Source organism: Peromyscus maniculatus, chromosome 7 (genome assembly GCF_049852395.1).
Source record: "Peromyscus maniculatus bairdii isolate BWxNUB_F1_BW_parent chromosome 7, HU_Pman_BW_mat_3.1, whole genome shotgun sequence".
Taxonomy (NCBI): domain Eukaryota; kingdom Metazoa; phylum Chordata; class Mammalia; order Rodentia; family Cricetidae; genus Peromyscus; species Peromyscus maniculatus.
Genome location: NC_134858.1, coordinates 40,955,606 through 40,970,344, shown reverse-complemented (window position 1 = coordinate 40,970,344; position 14,739 = coordinate 40,955,606). Strand labels below are relative to the sequence as shown.

Here is a 14,739-nt window from a genome sequence, read left to right as displayed (position 1 = left end):
TGTGGGCACTGGGAATTGAACCTGGATCCTCTGGAATAGCAGCCAGGCCAGTGCTCTCAACCACTGAGCCATCTCTCCAGCCCAGTGGTTCTTTTTATTTTTATTTTTTTTTTTTGGTTTTTTGAGACAGGGTTTCTCTGTGTAGCTTTGCACCTTTCCTGGAACTCACTTGGTAGCCCAGGCTAGAACAGTGGTTCTTAACCTGTGGGTCTCAACCCCTTTTGAGATCACTTATCAGATGTCCTATATATCAGATATTTGCCTTGTGATTCATGATAGTAGTAAAATTACAGTTACAAAGTAACAACAAACTAATTTTATGGTTGGGGACACCACAACATGAGGAACTGTATTAAAGGGTCGCAGCATCAGGAAGGCTGAGAACCACTGGTTTAGGACAATGTCACCAGCACTACTATGCTATTTCGGACCTGGCAACCTGCTTAGCCATCTCTCTGGTCATTTTCTTTTCTTTTCTTTTTCTTTCTTTCTTAAGACAGAGTCCCTATGTAGCTCGGGCCCTGAAACTTGGCACATAGACCAGGCTGACCTCCAATTCACAGATCTGCCTGCCTCTGCTCGGACGGAATGAAGGGCTTAGGTAGTGCTCAAGGTCTGGGTCAGAGTTGGCAACGGAAAGTCTGAATTCAAAACAAGTAGGAAATTCAAACAAACAATGGTGACCAGGGGAAGGATAAGTGTCCTTGTTTACTTTCTGTTGCGGTGATAAAACACTCGGACCAAAAGCAACTTGGGGAAGGAAAAGGTTTGTTTATCTCGCACTGCCAGGACACAGTCCATCTTTGAGGGAAGTTGGGGCAAACAGTCAAGGCAGGCACCTTAAGGCAGTCATGATTGCTTTTCCACACCTCCAACCACGGACCTCACTCAGAGCCAAGGAGGAACAGCAGGAGCCATGGGAGCCGCTGCTTGCCAGCTGTTTCAAAGTCACTAGTTCACCCTCAGCCAGCTTTCTTATACAGCCCAGGACACCCCCCACCCCAAAGTTGCTACCCACAGTGGGCTGGGTCTTCCTATATCAATAAGACAATCCCTCACAGATAAGTTTACAGACCGACCCGACCTAGGCAGTTCCATATATTGAGGTTTCTTTCAGATGATTCCAGGGCTCTACAAGCTAAAATAGGGCCCAAGGTAGGAAGCAGAGCTCCCTCAGTCTGTAGCTTCTTTTCTCAATGACAACCAACTGTCTCCTCGGGATGCTGCAGAAATCTGCCAAGGAGTGTGGAAGAACAGTTTGGGAATCTCCTGTAATAATCTTTTTCTCTTTGTGAATAGCTTGAGACGGTATCTTTTTTTTTTTTTTTTGTTTTGTTTTGTTTTGTTTCGTTTTTTCGAGACAAGGTTTCCCTGTGTTTTGTTTTGTTTTGTTTTTTCGAGACAAGGTTTCCCTGTGTAGCTTTGCGCCTTTCCTGGAACTCACTTGGTAGCCCAGGCTGGCCTCGAACTCACAGAGATCCGCCTGCCTCTGCCTCCCGAGTGCTGGGATTAAAGGCCTGCACCACCACCGCCCGGCGAGACGGTATCTTAAAAAGGGTTGTGTTTCCAAAGCATGGTAGGTGTTTAATAAATGATACAAGTGAATGATGGATGAGAAGATGAAGCAGCAGGTCCCACGGAGGCAGTACTATCCCAGAGTCCAGCTCAGAGTTTAAAGAGCGCATGCTCCAGGACCCGGGAGCAGGTGTGGGTGAGCAGGGGTGAGGGTGATAACTCTCCAAGGCAGCCTCATCAAAGTCTGCTCTGGCTCTTTAAGAGGCGGGGTGTGGGGGTTATACCGACATGAGAACAGACCAATCACTGCTGTAAAGAGGAGGGGCTTTGACATAGTTTTCCATCCCTCTCATTGGGAACCGTGTCGTTGGGGCGCTGTTCAAAAAGACCAATGGGTTTTCGACATTTCTGCCATTGCCCTTCACCGATTGGACATAGGCCGTCGTCCCGCCCCCCACTTGCCCCGCCCCTTCGCACACAAGATGGCGGCGCCCAGCGGAGCCGAGGCCGCGCCGGGGGCTTGCCGAGGCTGACTCCCCGTCCCTCTCTCCCTTTGGGCGCCAGTCGCCGCGAGCCGGAGGACAGGGGCCGGGCGGGGACAGGGGCACCTGCGGGGCTGGACCGCGAGCCCGCGCCCAGCCTGCGCCGCCCCCACCCGGCCCCGGCCCGGTCCGGCCCTCCCCGATCCGGCCCCATCCTTCCCGGTCTCCTCCCGGTCCGACCCGTTGCCCGGCCTTGCATGTCGCTCCGAGCTGAGGAGTTTCCTCCAGTCCCGGCTCACTGTCACTTTAGAGATGTTCCGCCTCTTTGCTCCCAAACAGCTCGCCTTCCAAACCCGGAGTCCTTTCCCTCTCCTAAGAGTCTTCCCTCCAACCCACTTCAGACCTTGGTTCTCCCTTGGTTAGGCGTTCACATCCCTCCCAAGTTAACCACCGACTCTCCAGATACTGGCAACCTTGACAACGCCTCCACCGAGGAGCCAGCCTTCCTCTGGTCCTGGACTCCACCGCCCTACCATGGAGGCTGTGTTCCTGGTGGTGAATGGGGTGGGCCTGGTGCTGGACTTGCTGACCTTGGTGTTGGATCTCAACTTCCTGCTGGTGTCCTCCCTCCTGGCTACCTTGGCCTGGCTTTTGGCCTTCATCTACAACCTGCCACACACGGTACTGACCAGTCTTCTGCACTTGGGCCGAGGAGTCCTGCTCTCTTTGCTGGCCTTGGGTGAAGCATTGGTTCGATTCGCCTTCGGGGGATTTCAGGCCTTGTGTACCTTCCTTTGTAGCTGTTACTCTGGCTTGGAGAGTTTAAAGCTCCTAGGGCACCTGGCCTCTCACGGAGCTCTGAGGAGCCGAGAGATACTGAACAGGGGCATCCTGAACATGGTCTCCCACGGCCATGCTTTGCTGCGCCAGGCATGTGACATCTGTGCCATCGCCATGAGCCTGGTGGCCTACGTGGTCAACAGTCTGGTCAACATCTGCCTCATCGGCACTCAGAACCTCTTCTCCCTGGTGCTGGCCCTGTGGGATGCCGTGGTGGGGCCTCTGTGGAGGATGACGGACGTGCTGGCCGCTTTCCTAGCGCACATTTCCAGCAGCGCGGTGGCCATGGCCATCCTCCTGTGGACCCCTTGCCAACTGGTACTAGAGCTGCTGGCCTCAGCTGTCCGCCTGCTGGCCAGCTTTGTGCTTTTCCACGTCACTGGCCTGGTGTTGTTGGCTTGTGTGCTGGCCGTGACTTTGGCTGTGCTGCACCCCGACCTTACCCTGAGGCTGGCCACCCGAGCACTGGGTCAGCTCCACACCCAGCCGTCCTACCACCGGCTTCGGGAGGATGTGGTGCGGCTCTCTCGCCTCGCGCTGGGTCTCGAGGCCTGGCGCAGAGTCTGGAGCCGAAGCCTACAGCTGGCCAGCTGGCCGAATCGGGGAGGGGCGCCGGGGGCCCCCCAAGGTGGCCCCGGGAGGGTGTTCTCAGCCAGGACCCAGGGACAGGACACCCTTCCTGAAGCAGATGAGGAGGACGTCAGGACGGCCAGAGCACCACCTGCCAGAGGCCGGGAGAGACTCAACGAGGACGAGCCTGGGGCTGGGCAAGACCCGTGGAAGCTGCTGAAGGAGCAGGAGGAGAGGAAGAAGTGTGTCATTTGCCAGGACCAGAGCAAGACGGTGCTGCTGCTGCCCTGCCGGCACCTGTGTCTCTGCCAGGCCTGCACCGAGATCCTCATGCGCCACCCCATCTACAACCGCAACTGCCCGCTCTGCCGCCGCGGCATCCTGCAGACCCTCAATGTCTACCTCTGATGACTCCCTCCCTCCCTGCCTGCCTGCCTGCCCACCCACCCTCTGCGCTCCACACACCAGGACAGCATCAGCGTTTTGCCTCTGGGATTTGGCCTGAGTCTTCTTTGCCCCAATGACGGCAACTCTGGCAAGCCTCAAGCCATATATCCAGGAATATATGTAGCTGGAATCCTCGGGAAGGCCCCAGTCTGGGTGGGGCAGGGTAACCGACCCTCTGAACCCTGTGTGGGGCCCTGTGATGCTGAGGGTGGTGAGTTTGTCACTATGCAAGGGCCCTGAGACTTTGGCGGGCTCTTCCCCAGTCTGCCCAGGGCCCGTCCAGACACCAGCCTCTGGGGCTGTCCTTCTTTGCTTCTGGCTTTTCTGTTGGGGCTTTTTTGGTCCTTCCCTCCAGGCCACACCACATCATGTCATGTGAGGATTTTTGGCAACTCCTGGGCCTTGGAGTGATCTTAATTTTTCTGTTTTTTGGGTTTTCTTGTTTTGGAATGGAATCTTTGTGTTCACCCAGAGCCTCCGCCCTGGTGGGTCTGGGAGTAGAATCCCGTAGGTGCCCTGTGAACCACTTCTGCCTGTCATCGTCTTAAAGTCTCCCAACTTGACCCAGAACCTGGGTCAGGAGTTTATCCCTGGGTACAGGGGTGCAGCTAAACCTGGCTTTGGGACCATTTACCCTCAGGCACCCCAGCTCCACGAGGAGCCTCCGAAGGAAGAACCAGATTTCTACTCATTCCCCTCATGCCCTACATGATGTAGAACACGGCATTCCTCCTGGTCTCCCTCTGGCATTGGGGAGGGCATTCTGCACATTTCACTAGGGTCCAAACAAGGGGCAAGGCCTCGGGGCTTGCAGCTCCCTTAGGTCTGTCTGTCTGTCCAGTTTCTATGAATAAAGTTCTGTTGACAGCTCTCACAGTGTGGTCCTTGCAGGTGGTCAGCCAGTGTTGTCGGGGTTCTTGCAGACTGGAGCTTCTGGGTTACCTAGCTTGGAGGTGGGGGTGTGGAGACAGGGTGGCAGGGCGGTGCTGAGGGAAAGCCCACACCAAGCGCGATGCTCACCACTTCTGATCTGACCTGCTGCCCTCGGCTCTGTACTGCAGTGAGTCCTTGTAAGAACTTGTTGCCCCTGTGGCCTGCCCTTCCTGTGCTCCCAATGGTACTCTTCTTCCCAGGAGGGCACAGTGGAGCCTGCTGCCTGGAGGCCAGCCCTCCCTCCAATTCCTGGGGAGCTGCTGCTTCTCCGTTTTTTTGGTTTTCAGGGCGGTTTTTCTGTGTAGCCCTGGCTGTTCTGGAACTCACTATGTAGACCAGGCTGGCCTTGAACTTAGAGATCCACCTGCTTTTGCCTGATTAAAGGCATGCACCACCATGCCCAGAGTGGTGCTTGTCTTTTTAGTGTCTTGGTACAGGGCCTGGAACTGTGATGGGCTGGAGTGTGGGATTTTTTGCTAGAGGTGTGAGCTGGAGCCTAGAGGTCTGCAGGCCTGTCTGGAAGACGCAGAATCCTAAGGCCCTTTGATATAGCTGCCTTCCCACTGCCCGCAGGAATTTAGGGCACTCCCCTGTAATCTTGTTTGTTTGTTTTTGTTTTTTGAGACAGGGTGTCTCTGTGTAGCCTTGGCTGTCTTGGAACTGCTTTGTAGACCAGGCTGGCCTTGAACTCACTGATATCTACCCTGCCTCTGCCTCCGAGTGCTAGGATTAAAGGTGTGTGCCACCACCGCCCGGCTCTCCCCACTGTAATTTTATGTTACACCTAGAAGCACAGTGTCTTATGGAAGAAGGGGAGATGCTGGATCCAGAAGGAGGTCCCTCCACTCTGCATCCAGAGGTTGAGCAATTGGGATTAGCAAACTCTGTGTTTGTTAGTCATTAGTTAGCCTGAGCCTGCTAAGCTGAGTGTCACAGGAGGTGAGCCCTCAGGGGGCCTGTGGCCAGCCTCAGACTTAATGGCTTGGCCCACCCAGACTGTGCCCAGCACAGTGGAGACAGTTCTCCACTTCCACCCCTTAATTGGAGGCCTGTGGCAGGGCTTGCAACACCCCCCCACCCCCTACACACACATCCCACTCCCGCCCCAGGGTGTTGAGCAAGAAGTCTGGCTCCTTCCAGTCTCTGTTTAATGTGGAGGATAAACATTTTATTAGAGAAGATAAACTCCCTGAGCTGGGGGCCGAGGACCTCCTTTTCTTCTACTTTCATCTGAAATTCTTTCTTCAGACCTTAATACCCTTCTTTCTCCAAACGGTTACCTTGGAAGTCCAGACCTTAAATCATTATTACAATCTGGAGCTTGGCCGCCCCCTTGTGTCTATCTCAGAAACTACTTGTCTCCGGGTGGGGGTGACCGCAGTAGCTTTCCAGTTAACTAAGAAAGCAGGTATCTTTACCGATATCTGGCTCACATCGAGGGCACTGGTGATTGGAAGTCCCTGGTTCTTTTTCAGACCAGACAGTGGCTGATCCCATTTGGTTTGGCATGTCTGAATTAGAAAAATGTGTCCCTTTTTCTGGGTGGCCAGAGCCCCAAATCAGGAGGGCAATTCTCTGGTCAGGCAATCCCGTTCACCGTCTACATAACTAGGTGGCAGCTCCATGGATTATTCTAGGTCTGCTTGCTATATCTCTGCCTCATGGCTCCATCCCACCCAGGAACCCTCCCTGCTGTGGGTCCTCAGAAGAAAGGCAGAAGCCAGTGGGAGGTTTTTGAGGTTTATTGAGTGACCTCTGAGGAAAAGGCCCGCCCTAGGGGCAGGAGAGGTGGAGGAGTCAAGGACCTAGAGGGGCACAGGACTAGGAAGGAGCATCCCACCTTGGAATCCCTGACCGGGGGCAACCAGGAACCCACAGTTGCCAGCACGGCACACTCTAAAGTCCTGGGCAGAAACCCAGCCGCTGTTCCAGGCTGCCTGTCTTGACCTCAGACAGCCTCCGTCTCCATTCCTTGCCAGCCGCGGGACAGGAGGAGGCTCCCTCTCTTCCCTAGTCATTCACAATGTTCCAGGGGGCCAGCCCTCCTGGTATGTGCCTTTCAGTGTCACACCCTCCTCTGGGAGCAAGTGCCAGCTCCCGGTTCACCCCACGTTAGGCGAAGACTGGGGAGCTGTGCCAGTCAGAATAGACGAGAAATCCAGAGAAGGTGCTGTCGGTCTTGATGCTGGCATAGATGCCAATGTAATCACCCACGCCCACCTGCACCCACACCTGGTCCTCAGGTTCCAGCCTTACCATAGCACCCCCTGAAAGTGAGGCTGGCTTGGGCCACCCCCCGAAAAACTGGAAGAAAGAGGCGATGGACTCGCCATTTTTGACAAGATCGAACTGCAAGCTGGCTCGGTAGACAGTGGCGTGGACGGCGAAGTAGTAGACACCAGGCACTTGGCAGGTGAACTTGCCGGTAGTGGCATCATAATGTCCCTGCTCATTCAGCATCACGCGGTCGAAGGGTAGGGGTGCGTCGGCTGGCGGAGGCACTCGACTCTCGGATCGCTTGGCACTGAAGGCTGATCGCGGGGGCACCGAGCACTCCCCGGCAGGTCCGATAGCCCCCACGGGACCTGCCTCTCCACGCGGCCCGGGCTCCCCGCGCGGCCCAGGCAGTCCTGGGGGTGGGAGGGCGAAGGGGAGAAATTAGGAGCCACGGTGGAGTGCAGAAGGGGACGCCATAGACCATCCCCAAGCCTCCCAGCCTCCCCTGGCTGTTGCCTCCTGCAGGGAGCAGATCTGAAGTGCTGAGCAGAGGGATCTAGGCTTTCTGATTCCCTGGGGCTGACTCACCCCCTCCACCCACAGCCCACCTCGCCCCACCCCAGCCGACTGGAATGGAGGTGGCGTAGCGCCCCCTGGCGGGACCCTTGAACCCCGAAAGGATCTACGAGAGCAGCTGCGGTGCTCACTAGGATGTCCCCAAGGGCTGCGACGAAGATGACTTCTTACCCGGCCTCCCGCCCTCGCCTTTCTCGCCCGGAGCTCCGGGCGCACCGTCGCGGCCATCACGACCGTCGCGGCCAGGCAGGCCTTGGCTGCCATGGTGGCCTGGTGTGCCTGGAAGGCCGGGCTGCCCGGGACACAGGCTGGGGATCTTGTTGTCATCTAGTGGAGGAGAGCCTGACACCAACCCCAGAAGCAGCAGGGCAAGAAGTGGTCTCATGGTGGTGACCCCGGAGGCCCAGACGCCAGGATCCTCTTGTAGTCTGTGGGCTGGGCAGGACCAGAGTCGGAACCCAGAATCTTGGGACCCACCTCGCGCCCCACCCAGGTGGAACCCAGCAGGTCCCCGCTCCACAGATAAGCCTTTGGGGCTGAGTGCAGTGTGACGGGATGAAGAGGAGGGCGCCCCAGATCAAGAACTGGGAGAGCACGGGAGAGGAAAGGAAAGCAAGCCCTCCCTACCCGGTCCCCGAGCTGGCGCCCAGGCTTTCCCACAGCCCCTCCCCCACCCGCCCTCCTCCTCTGCCAGACTCACCCCCTCCCCACTCCCCAGCTTCCCCAGCTGCTCTCTCTGAATGGCTTCCTCAGACCCTCCAGCTGGCCCTGCTCCCACTCCTACCCCAACCAGGCAGCCCCTGCCCTTGCTGACTGATTCCAGCTTCTGGTTGCTCCTTGCCGGCTCCACAGCGCTCCTCCCAAACTCCTAGAGGAAACCAGTTGTTCAGGGGCCAAGAGCTCCGGGGCTGGGAAATAGCAGGGAAATAACTCGTGGTGTCGCCCGGCGGCCGGCCAAAGTTGTGGGGGTGTAGGGGGTGTGGAGAAAGGAGGAGGAGGAGAGAGGCTTGAGCCTGCATTACAGAGAGGCTGAACGGTCAGACAGACAGTTCCTGGGGCTTCAGTTCCCGGGAGCTGGAGGGAGGGAGGGATGGGGCAGTGATAGAGACCAAGGTCAGGACTAGTTAGTGTGTGTGGGTGGGGTGGAGGGTGGAGAACTGGATCAGCAGAGCCCAGGGTGAAGAATTCCAAAAGCAGAGAGCCAGTTGGACCCCCAGGGGTAGGAGAGGGTCCCACCACACCGGTAGGCACTCAATACGGTTTTGCTGACTAAACGGAAAAGCTGAAGGTCTGGTGACTGATCTTCAATACTCAAATGGAAAGGGGGAGGCAGAAGATGGGGAGTCAGGGTCAAAGACTTGGGTAGGAAGTCTCTAGGCTGTCCAGGGGCACAATATGGGCCCGGCCCCTGCCTGGGGTGGTCTTGGCAAATAAGCGTGCAGAGAAGCTGCTCTGGGCAGGATCAGAGTCAGAACTGGTCCTTCCTTCTCCCTGGGAAGCACCAGAGAGGATGGGCAGAGTCCCGTGCCCAGGGCACTCTTCCCTTTGTTTTCTGCCTGCCCTGCCCACTCATATGGGTAGAGGAGCATGGGCAGACAGGGTAGGGCTGGCGTCCGGTCAGGGCTGGGAACAAGCATCCAGGCTAGCCGCCTCAGGCAGCCTGTTGCAGTTGAAGGGCCAGGGGGTGCCCAGTAGTGCCAGGCTAGACTGGCACTGTCGCTCTGCCTCCTGGCAGACAGAGCGGCAAGGGGGCAGGATAGTGCCCAGTGGGGTGCAGCGAGGTACAAGCAGCCCACAAAGGAACCTCCGGAAACTCTGGTAGCAGGGTAGACTGGTCAGACTCTGTGGGAGGAAGAGGCCGACCTCAGATGTCCCGTCCCCATGTGCCCACCCCTTCCGATGGCCTCCCTCCTCGGGTGTCCCGGCACCTTGTAGCCTCTGACGATGTCTACCACCTCCGCCTGGGTGGCCAGGCCCACCCAGATGTTGGGGAAAGCTGTGGTACTGTAGCTTAGTCCAAGGCACATCTCCACTTGGACAGGTTCACAGGCCAGGTCTGTAAGGGGGAGGGTTGGGTTACTGTCGGGGGACAAGACACTGCCTGGCCCTGGGTCCCCGTTTGCACGTGGACTTCTGTTAAGTATCTCAAGAGGCACTACAGAGCTGTTTCACACACCCCGACGGGCCCTTCTGTTTGCCAGCGCGGCATGTAGGCAGGCCCCTCTGGTCTTAGGGCATGTGGAGTGCCCACTGGGGACCACTTCTATCATGTGCTCTGTGAAGCAGGCTGTAGAGAGGGACTCTGTGAGTGGCGAGGTAGATAGGTCTTGACACCCCTGCCAGTGACCCCTACATTCCCAAGTCCCTTTCAGGTGACATTAGTGTACAGTGCCGACCCTGGCTGAGAGTCCCGCCAGGACTCTGTAAAGTGGTCCCCGGGGTGAGGAGAGAAGGGCCCAGACATGAACTTATCGAGGGGGAAGGGAAGGGAGGTAAGGGAAGTGGGGTAGCATCCCAGCCTGTTGTGGCCGGCAGGACGGACTTGCTCGGGTGAGGCTCCTTACCTGGCTGTGGGAACAAGTGACTGCTACAATTGTCACTGCTGCCATCCCCACAGTCTCTCCATAAGTCACACATCCACTGCAGATCCCTACATCCTCCGTTCTGGCAGAACTCTCGGGGCCCACAAGGGTCTGTGGGCACAGAGGAGTGACAGTGCCCTAGGACATGCCTGGACCCACTACCCTCCAGGGTCCCCTCTGATGTTCCACGGAGGAGCCTCCGTTGCCCACCCCCCACCCCCTGCCCCCAGGGACACCTACTCTCTGTAGCGTTGGTGGCCTGGTAGGTGGCTAAGAAGCCCCCGCTGCTGATACCAAGATCCGTCTTAAAGATCACAGCCAGCTGGTGCCGTGAGGAGATGAGGTGGGGTGGTGGCTCTGTGCCGCAGAACCTGCCCGGAGCAGAAAAATATCCTGGCACAGGCCGCTGGCCAGCCCTGGGGGCTCTGAGCTGGGCTCTTGGCCATGCCAAGGGTGATGGGGAACAAGACCGCTGATTCATGGAGCTTGGGGTCTGGGGAAGGAGACACACACTGTTCGTTACAGTGAAATGACTTCTTAAACTGGAGCCACTTGGAGAAGGGGGGCGTCAGGGAAGATAGGGGAAGGCAGAGGCCCTAGGGTGGGAAGAGTAGAGCTGGGCAGCTGCAGAAGTGAGGCCTGGTCAGGAGGGCACATGCTGTTTCAGGGTGCCGGTAAGGAGCACCTGAAGACAGCGGAGCTAGCTGGGGACTCACTTGAGCCTCGTGAAGGGAGCCCAGCCGCCTGCCAGATGGGGGACGGGCTGCCCTGCTGGGTACCTGCCCAGGAAGCTGAAGGCCCCGGAAGTGCCGGCCTCATACACCTCCACGTAGTCAAACTTGCACTCGGCTTGTGCTTCCAGACTGAAGTTGTGGAACTGTAGTCTCACGCCGTATCCCATGGGCACTGAGATGTACCAGGTGCAAAGCTGGAGGAGGGTAGAAGTGAGACCACTCACGGGGACCTCCTCCTGCCTCAGCCTGGTCTTGCAGGGGCCTTCTATGGCCAGAGCAGACCAGGCAAGGTGTGAGTGAGTGGCTGTTTCCTACCTCACATTCTGTCACTGGTGCCTCTTAAAAGAGGAATGGTCAGTCAGGCACGTGGCTTACACCTATAATTTCCAGTGCTTGGGAACAGAGTTTAAGGTCAGCCCAAGCTATATGTCAAGTTCCAAAGCCGCCTCCTGAGCTACATACAGAGACTGTCTCAAAAAGCCAAGGACCAAGGATATAGCTTAATGGTAAAGAACTTGTCTGGCTTGCACAAGATCCTGGGGTTGTTCTCAGGCATGGAAAAATAAAAAACAAAAAACAATCCAGCAGGTTTAGGGGTTGGGGTGAAGGCCTGAGGATGCACACCTTTATTTCCAGGCAGAGGCAGGTGGATCTCTGTGGGTTCCAGGCCAGCCAGGGCTACATAGTGAGACCCTGTCTCAAAACAAAAACCCAGGCCTGGCATGGTGGCTCATACCTATAATCTAAGCACTTGGGAGGCTGGGGCAGGAGGATTCTCACCAGTTACAGGATCATCATGGGCTACAGAGTGAGACCTTGTCTATAAATAAATAAATAAATAAATGTCCTTTCAAATGGTCTGGTCTCAGAGATAGATGGAAATATCTGGGTATACAGTTGGTGCTTAACAATGTTTCCTTTGGCCGGCATGAGCTGATTTTTTACCAAGTACATTCCCAGGCATACTGTTTCCAGGCACACAACTATAGGCACCCTGGTGTCTCGGGAGTACTGTACCAGTTCCCGAGGGCGCTGCCTTTACCTGTTGGTGAGGGTAGTGCTGTGGGTAGTTGGGGGTAGAGAATACCCCGTGGAGCCCAGTCAGATTCCCTCCACACCCTGGAGAGAAGCCAAATGGCTCATGAGTGGCCAGGCAAGAAAATGCTGGGTCGGAGCAGGGGAGCCCAGCCTGGGACAGAAGCCTGACGGAGTGCCTGCCCTGTCCCATGGCTGGGCCCGTACCGAAGGTCTCGGTGCTGCAATTGGCCTCGTCACTGCCATCGGCACAGTTGGTAATACCATCACACACTAAGTCATGCTTCAGGCAGAGGAGCAGGTCACAGCGGAACTCATTATGGGCGCAGCTCCCTGGAGAAGGACACGAACCATCTGGAGCCAGAATCCCCCAGAGTTTCCAACCCCCTGTGCCGGTGTTGGGAGTGGCTGAGGGGGAGGCAGCTAGGAACAGGACAGGAAGTCACTCACAGTGCCCAGGGGCCACAGCTTGGTACCAGGCCTGGAAACCAGACCCTTCCACGTCATCGTCAGAGACGAAGGACACACGGAGGTGGCTGGTGTTGGTGTTCAGCGTGGCTGGAGGCGTTTTACCACACACCCTGTAAAAAAGCCAGGCTGGGGGTGATGGAGGCTCTGAACTCAGATAAGAAATGGACCAGAGCCCGGGAGGTGGTGGCGCACACTTTTAATCCCAGCGCTTGGGAGGCAGAGTCAGATGGATCTCAGTGAGTTTGAGGCCAGCCTGGTCTACAAAGTGAGTTCCAGGACAGCCAGGGCTGTTACATGAAGAAACCTTGTCTCAGAACACCCCCTACCCTCAAAAAAAAAAAAAAAAAAAAAAAAAAGAAAGAAAGAAAAAAAAGAAAAGAAAGAAAGAAAGGCATCAGAGAGGGAATCCTTTCCCTAGGCTACAGCACAGCAAAGGTGCTGGCAGGGGAGGCGTCAGAGGTAAGTTCTGCTAATTTCCTTCTGGTCAAGATTTTTGCTTCTGCTTCCAGTTTCTCCACCCTTCAGGCAAGTGGGATCCCCTGGAAGCAGAGGGACCCACCTGAGGAGTGGACCTGAAGGCTCTGGGCTAATTTCCAAGCGATCGAAAAGACAGGAGAGCACACCTTCTATGCTGAGGGCTTGAATCTTGAGCTGTATTGTCTGGCCTGTGGCTACCTGGATATGCCAGACACAGTGGCTATGGGGTGGGTAAAGGTCTGGGTAGTTGGGGCTGCTGAAGAAACCCCTTGGACCAGGAAGGACGCCTCCGCAGGCTGCAGGGGATGGAGGTAAGAGTTAAGAGGTCAATAGGAGAGAGGCCTTCCCCCCCCCCCCAAGGCTCCTCTTCCAGGCTTTTCCTCCCCACGGCCACCTTGGGCCTTCTCTGGAAGAGTGCCCTTAGAACTCACTGGTCTGGTGTGTAGGGCTCAGGGCTGCCTCCTGTTGCCCCGTGGTTGCTGGAGAGGTGGTGCTGGTGGTGCTGGTGCTGGTGCTGGTGCTGGTATTAGGAGTGGAGCTAGGAATGCTGCTACCCTTGGGGGTGAGGCCTGGGACGGGCGGTGGACTTTCAGTTGTCCTGGGGAGGGATGTAGCCTGGAACTCTGGGGGGCAGGAGGATGGAGGCATGTCATTTAGAAGAGCAGGTCCTTGGGGGCTGGCAGAATAGTTCATGGACTCTCCATGTAAAGTCCTCCCAAGTACTTACGAGCCAGGATGACAGCCACCAGCAGCCCCAGCAGCAGGACCAGCAGGCCACTGAGCAGCAGGATACAGAGCCAGGAGAAATGACAGTCCGGCTGTAGCCCTCGGAGACGCTGGGCTGGGTGTGGGGGGACAGAGTGGGCTTTTAGAGACGACACCCTTACACGGGATGTCCCACACACCTTAGTTCCGGGGCTCTCTCCTGTGCCCGAGCAACCCTAAGATGGTTACCATGCCAGGGAGCTTTGAGGCTTCTGCTGGCATCTTTCTGTAAGGCTGGTGGAGGGCAAGAAGGCCCTGCTTCAGGATCGAAAGCAGGATTGCAGAACTCTGTCTGGAATGGAAGGCAGAGGCTTACGGGCTGGGACAGGCAGGTTCACGGGGGACCTGGGATCTTGGGAGGTGGGTTCCATGTGAGCCTTACCTTGCTCAGCTCAGTTGCCTCTGGACGGAGGATGACATCGGAATAGTCCTTCATGGCTTAAGATTCTGCATGGCTTTCTGGAGACCCTGTGACAGCCCAAGACCCCCGGAGGTTCACTCCCTGGTCACGAGCTACCTATCAAAGCAGCAACCTTGACTCTTGGAGGGACAAGGCTGTCAGGAGAGACCAGTTCTCTGGTGGCCTTTGGCAGAATGGTTGGGGCTCCAGGCTACTCTCTCTCCATGTGGGGGAGGGAACTGATGCGAGAAGGAATTCACAAAAAGCACGGAATGGTCCTTAATCCAACTCAGCTGAGGATGCTGAGGTCAAGACCCTGGCACTGAACAGCAGTCCTTAAAGGCACAGGCAGAGGCTGTGGGCACCAACAGAGAAAGCTAGGGATTCTGCGGGATGTGATTAGGGGAGCCACCTGCCCCTCCCCTGCCCCCAAGGTAATGAGGGCAGGCGCTCCTGGGGAGCTGGGGGTTGGAGAACATGACCCCAGTGAAGGCCTTGGAGCCTCAGGTGAAGAGAGACAGAGACAGGGAGCAAGCACTCGGGTAGAAGTGGGCAGCCATCTGAGGGTCACAGACAAAGCCAGCACTTTGCCCCATCTCAGTGGCAAAGTTACTGGCTAACCCTGGACCTTTGGAAGAAGCCGCTCCTCCTCCACCCCGGCTTTTTTTTTTTTTTTTCAAGACAGGGTTTCTCTT

The 14,739-nt window shown here is 56.6% G+C and overlaps 3 protein-coding genes across 5 annotated transcripts; 1 reads left to right on the top strand and 2 right to left on the bottom strand.

Annotated features, from left to right (window-relative positions):
• The first annotated feature begins 1,974 nt into the window (after positions 1–1,974).
• Rnf26 (ring finger protein 26) lies at positions 1,975–4,724 on the top strand. Its single transcript, XM_015986372.3, has one exon. The coding sequence runs from the start codon at positions 2,532–2,534 to the stop codon at positions 3,813–3,815; it is 1,284 nt and encodes a 427-aa protein (XP_015841858.2). The 5' UTR covers positions 1,975–2,531; the 3' UTR covers positions 3,816–4,724.
• A 1,790-nt stretch (positions 4,725–6,514) lies between these two features.
• On the bottom strand, positions 6,515–8,599 carry C1qtnf5 (C1q and TNF related 5). 2 transcript variants are annotated; one of them, XM_015986379.3, is made up of 3 exons: positions 8,365–8,599; positions 7,752–8,015; positions 6,515–7,417 (listed from the first exon to the last, which is right to left on the bottom strand). In XM_015986379.3, the coding sequence occupies exons 1-3, from the start codon at positions 8,597–8,599 to the stop codon at positions 6,900–6,902; spliced, it is 1,017 nt and encodes a 338-aa protein (XP_015841865.3). In that variant the 3' UTR covers positions 6,515–6,899. The 2 variants fall into 2 exon arrangements, with proteins under 2 accessions (XP_015841865.3, XP_015841866.3); XM_015986380.3 differs by having other exon boundaries at positions 8,395–8,599.
• A 598-nt stretch (positions 8,600–9,197) lies between these two features.
• Positions 9,198–14,264, bottom strand: Mfrp (membrane frizzled-related protein). 2 transcript variants are annotated; one of them, XM_076576069.1, is made up of 13 exons: positions 14,027–14,264; positions 13,834–13,936; positions 13,607–13,720; positions 13,311–13,502; positions 12,962–13,175; positions 12,382–12,512; positions 12,139–12,264; positions 11,939–12,015; positions 10,879–11,090; positions 10,403–10,533; positions 10,145–10,273; positions 9,509–9,636; positions 9,198–9,422 (listed from the first exon to the last, which is right to left on the bottom strand). In XM_076576069.1, the coding sequence occupies exons 1-13, from the start codon at positions 14,078–14,080 to the stop codon at positions 9,198–9,200; spliced, it is 1,836 nt and encodes a 611-aa protein (XP_076432184.1). In that variant the 5' UTR covers positions 14,081–14,264. The 2 variants fall into 2 exon arrangements, with proteins under 2 accessions (XP_076432184.1, XP_015841864.2); XM_015986378.3 differs by having other exon boundaries at positions 10,942–11,090; positions 14,027–14,261.
• Positions 14,265–14,739: the final 475 nt, after the last annotated feature.

Excerpts from the sequence above, each read along its gene's own strand:
- Rnf26 (XM_015986372.3), top strand. The coding sequence starts at position 2,532 with ATGGAGGCTGTGTTCCTGGTGGTGAATGGGGTGGGCCTGGTGCTGGAC.
- C1qtnf5 (XM_015986379.3), bottom strand. The coding sequence starts at position 8,599 with ATGCAGGCTCAAGCCTCTCTCCTCCTCCTCCTTTCTCCACACCCCCTA. Across the intron at positions 8,016-8,364 it reads GCAGGGGCTGCCTGGTTGGG|CCCACAGACTACAAGAGGAT; the intron begins GTAGGAGTGGGA and ends GGTCCTGCCCAG. Across the intron at positions 7,418-7,751 it reads AGGCGAGGGCGGGAGGCCGG|GACTGCCTGGGCCGCGCGGG; the intron begins GTAAGAAGTCAT and ends TCCCACCCCCAG.
- Mfrp (XM_076576069.1), bottom strand. The coding sequence starts at position 14,080 with ATGAAGGACTATTCCGATGTCATCCTCCGTCCAGAGGCAACTGAGCTG. Across the intron at positions 12,265-12,381 it reads AGCTGTGGCCCCTGGGCACT|GGAGCTGCGCCCATAATGAG; the intron begins GTGAGTGACTTC and ends GTCCTTCTCCAG. Across the intron at positions 12,016-12,138 it reads TTGCAGCACCGAGACCTTCG|GGTGTGGAGGGAATCTGACT; the intron begins GTACGGGCCCAG and ends GCTTCTCTCCAG.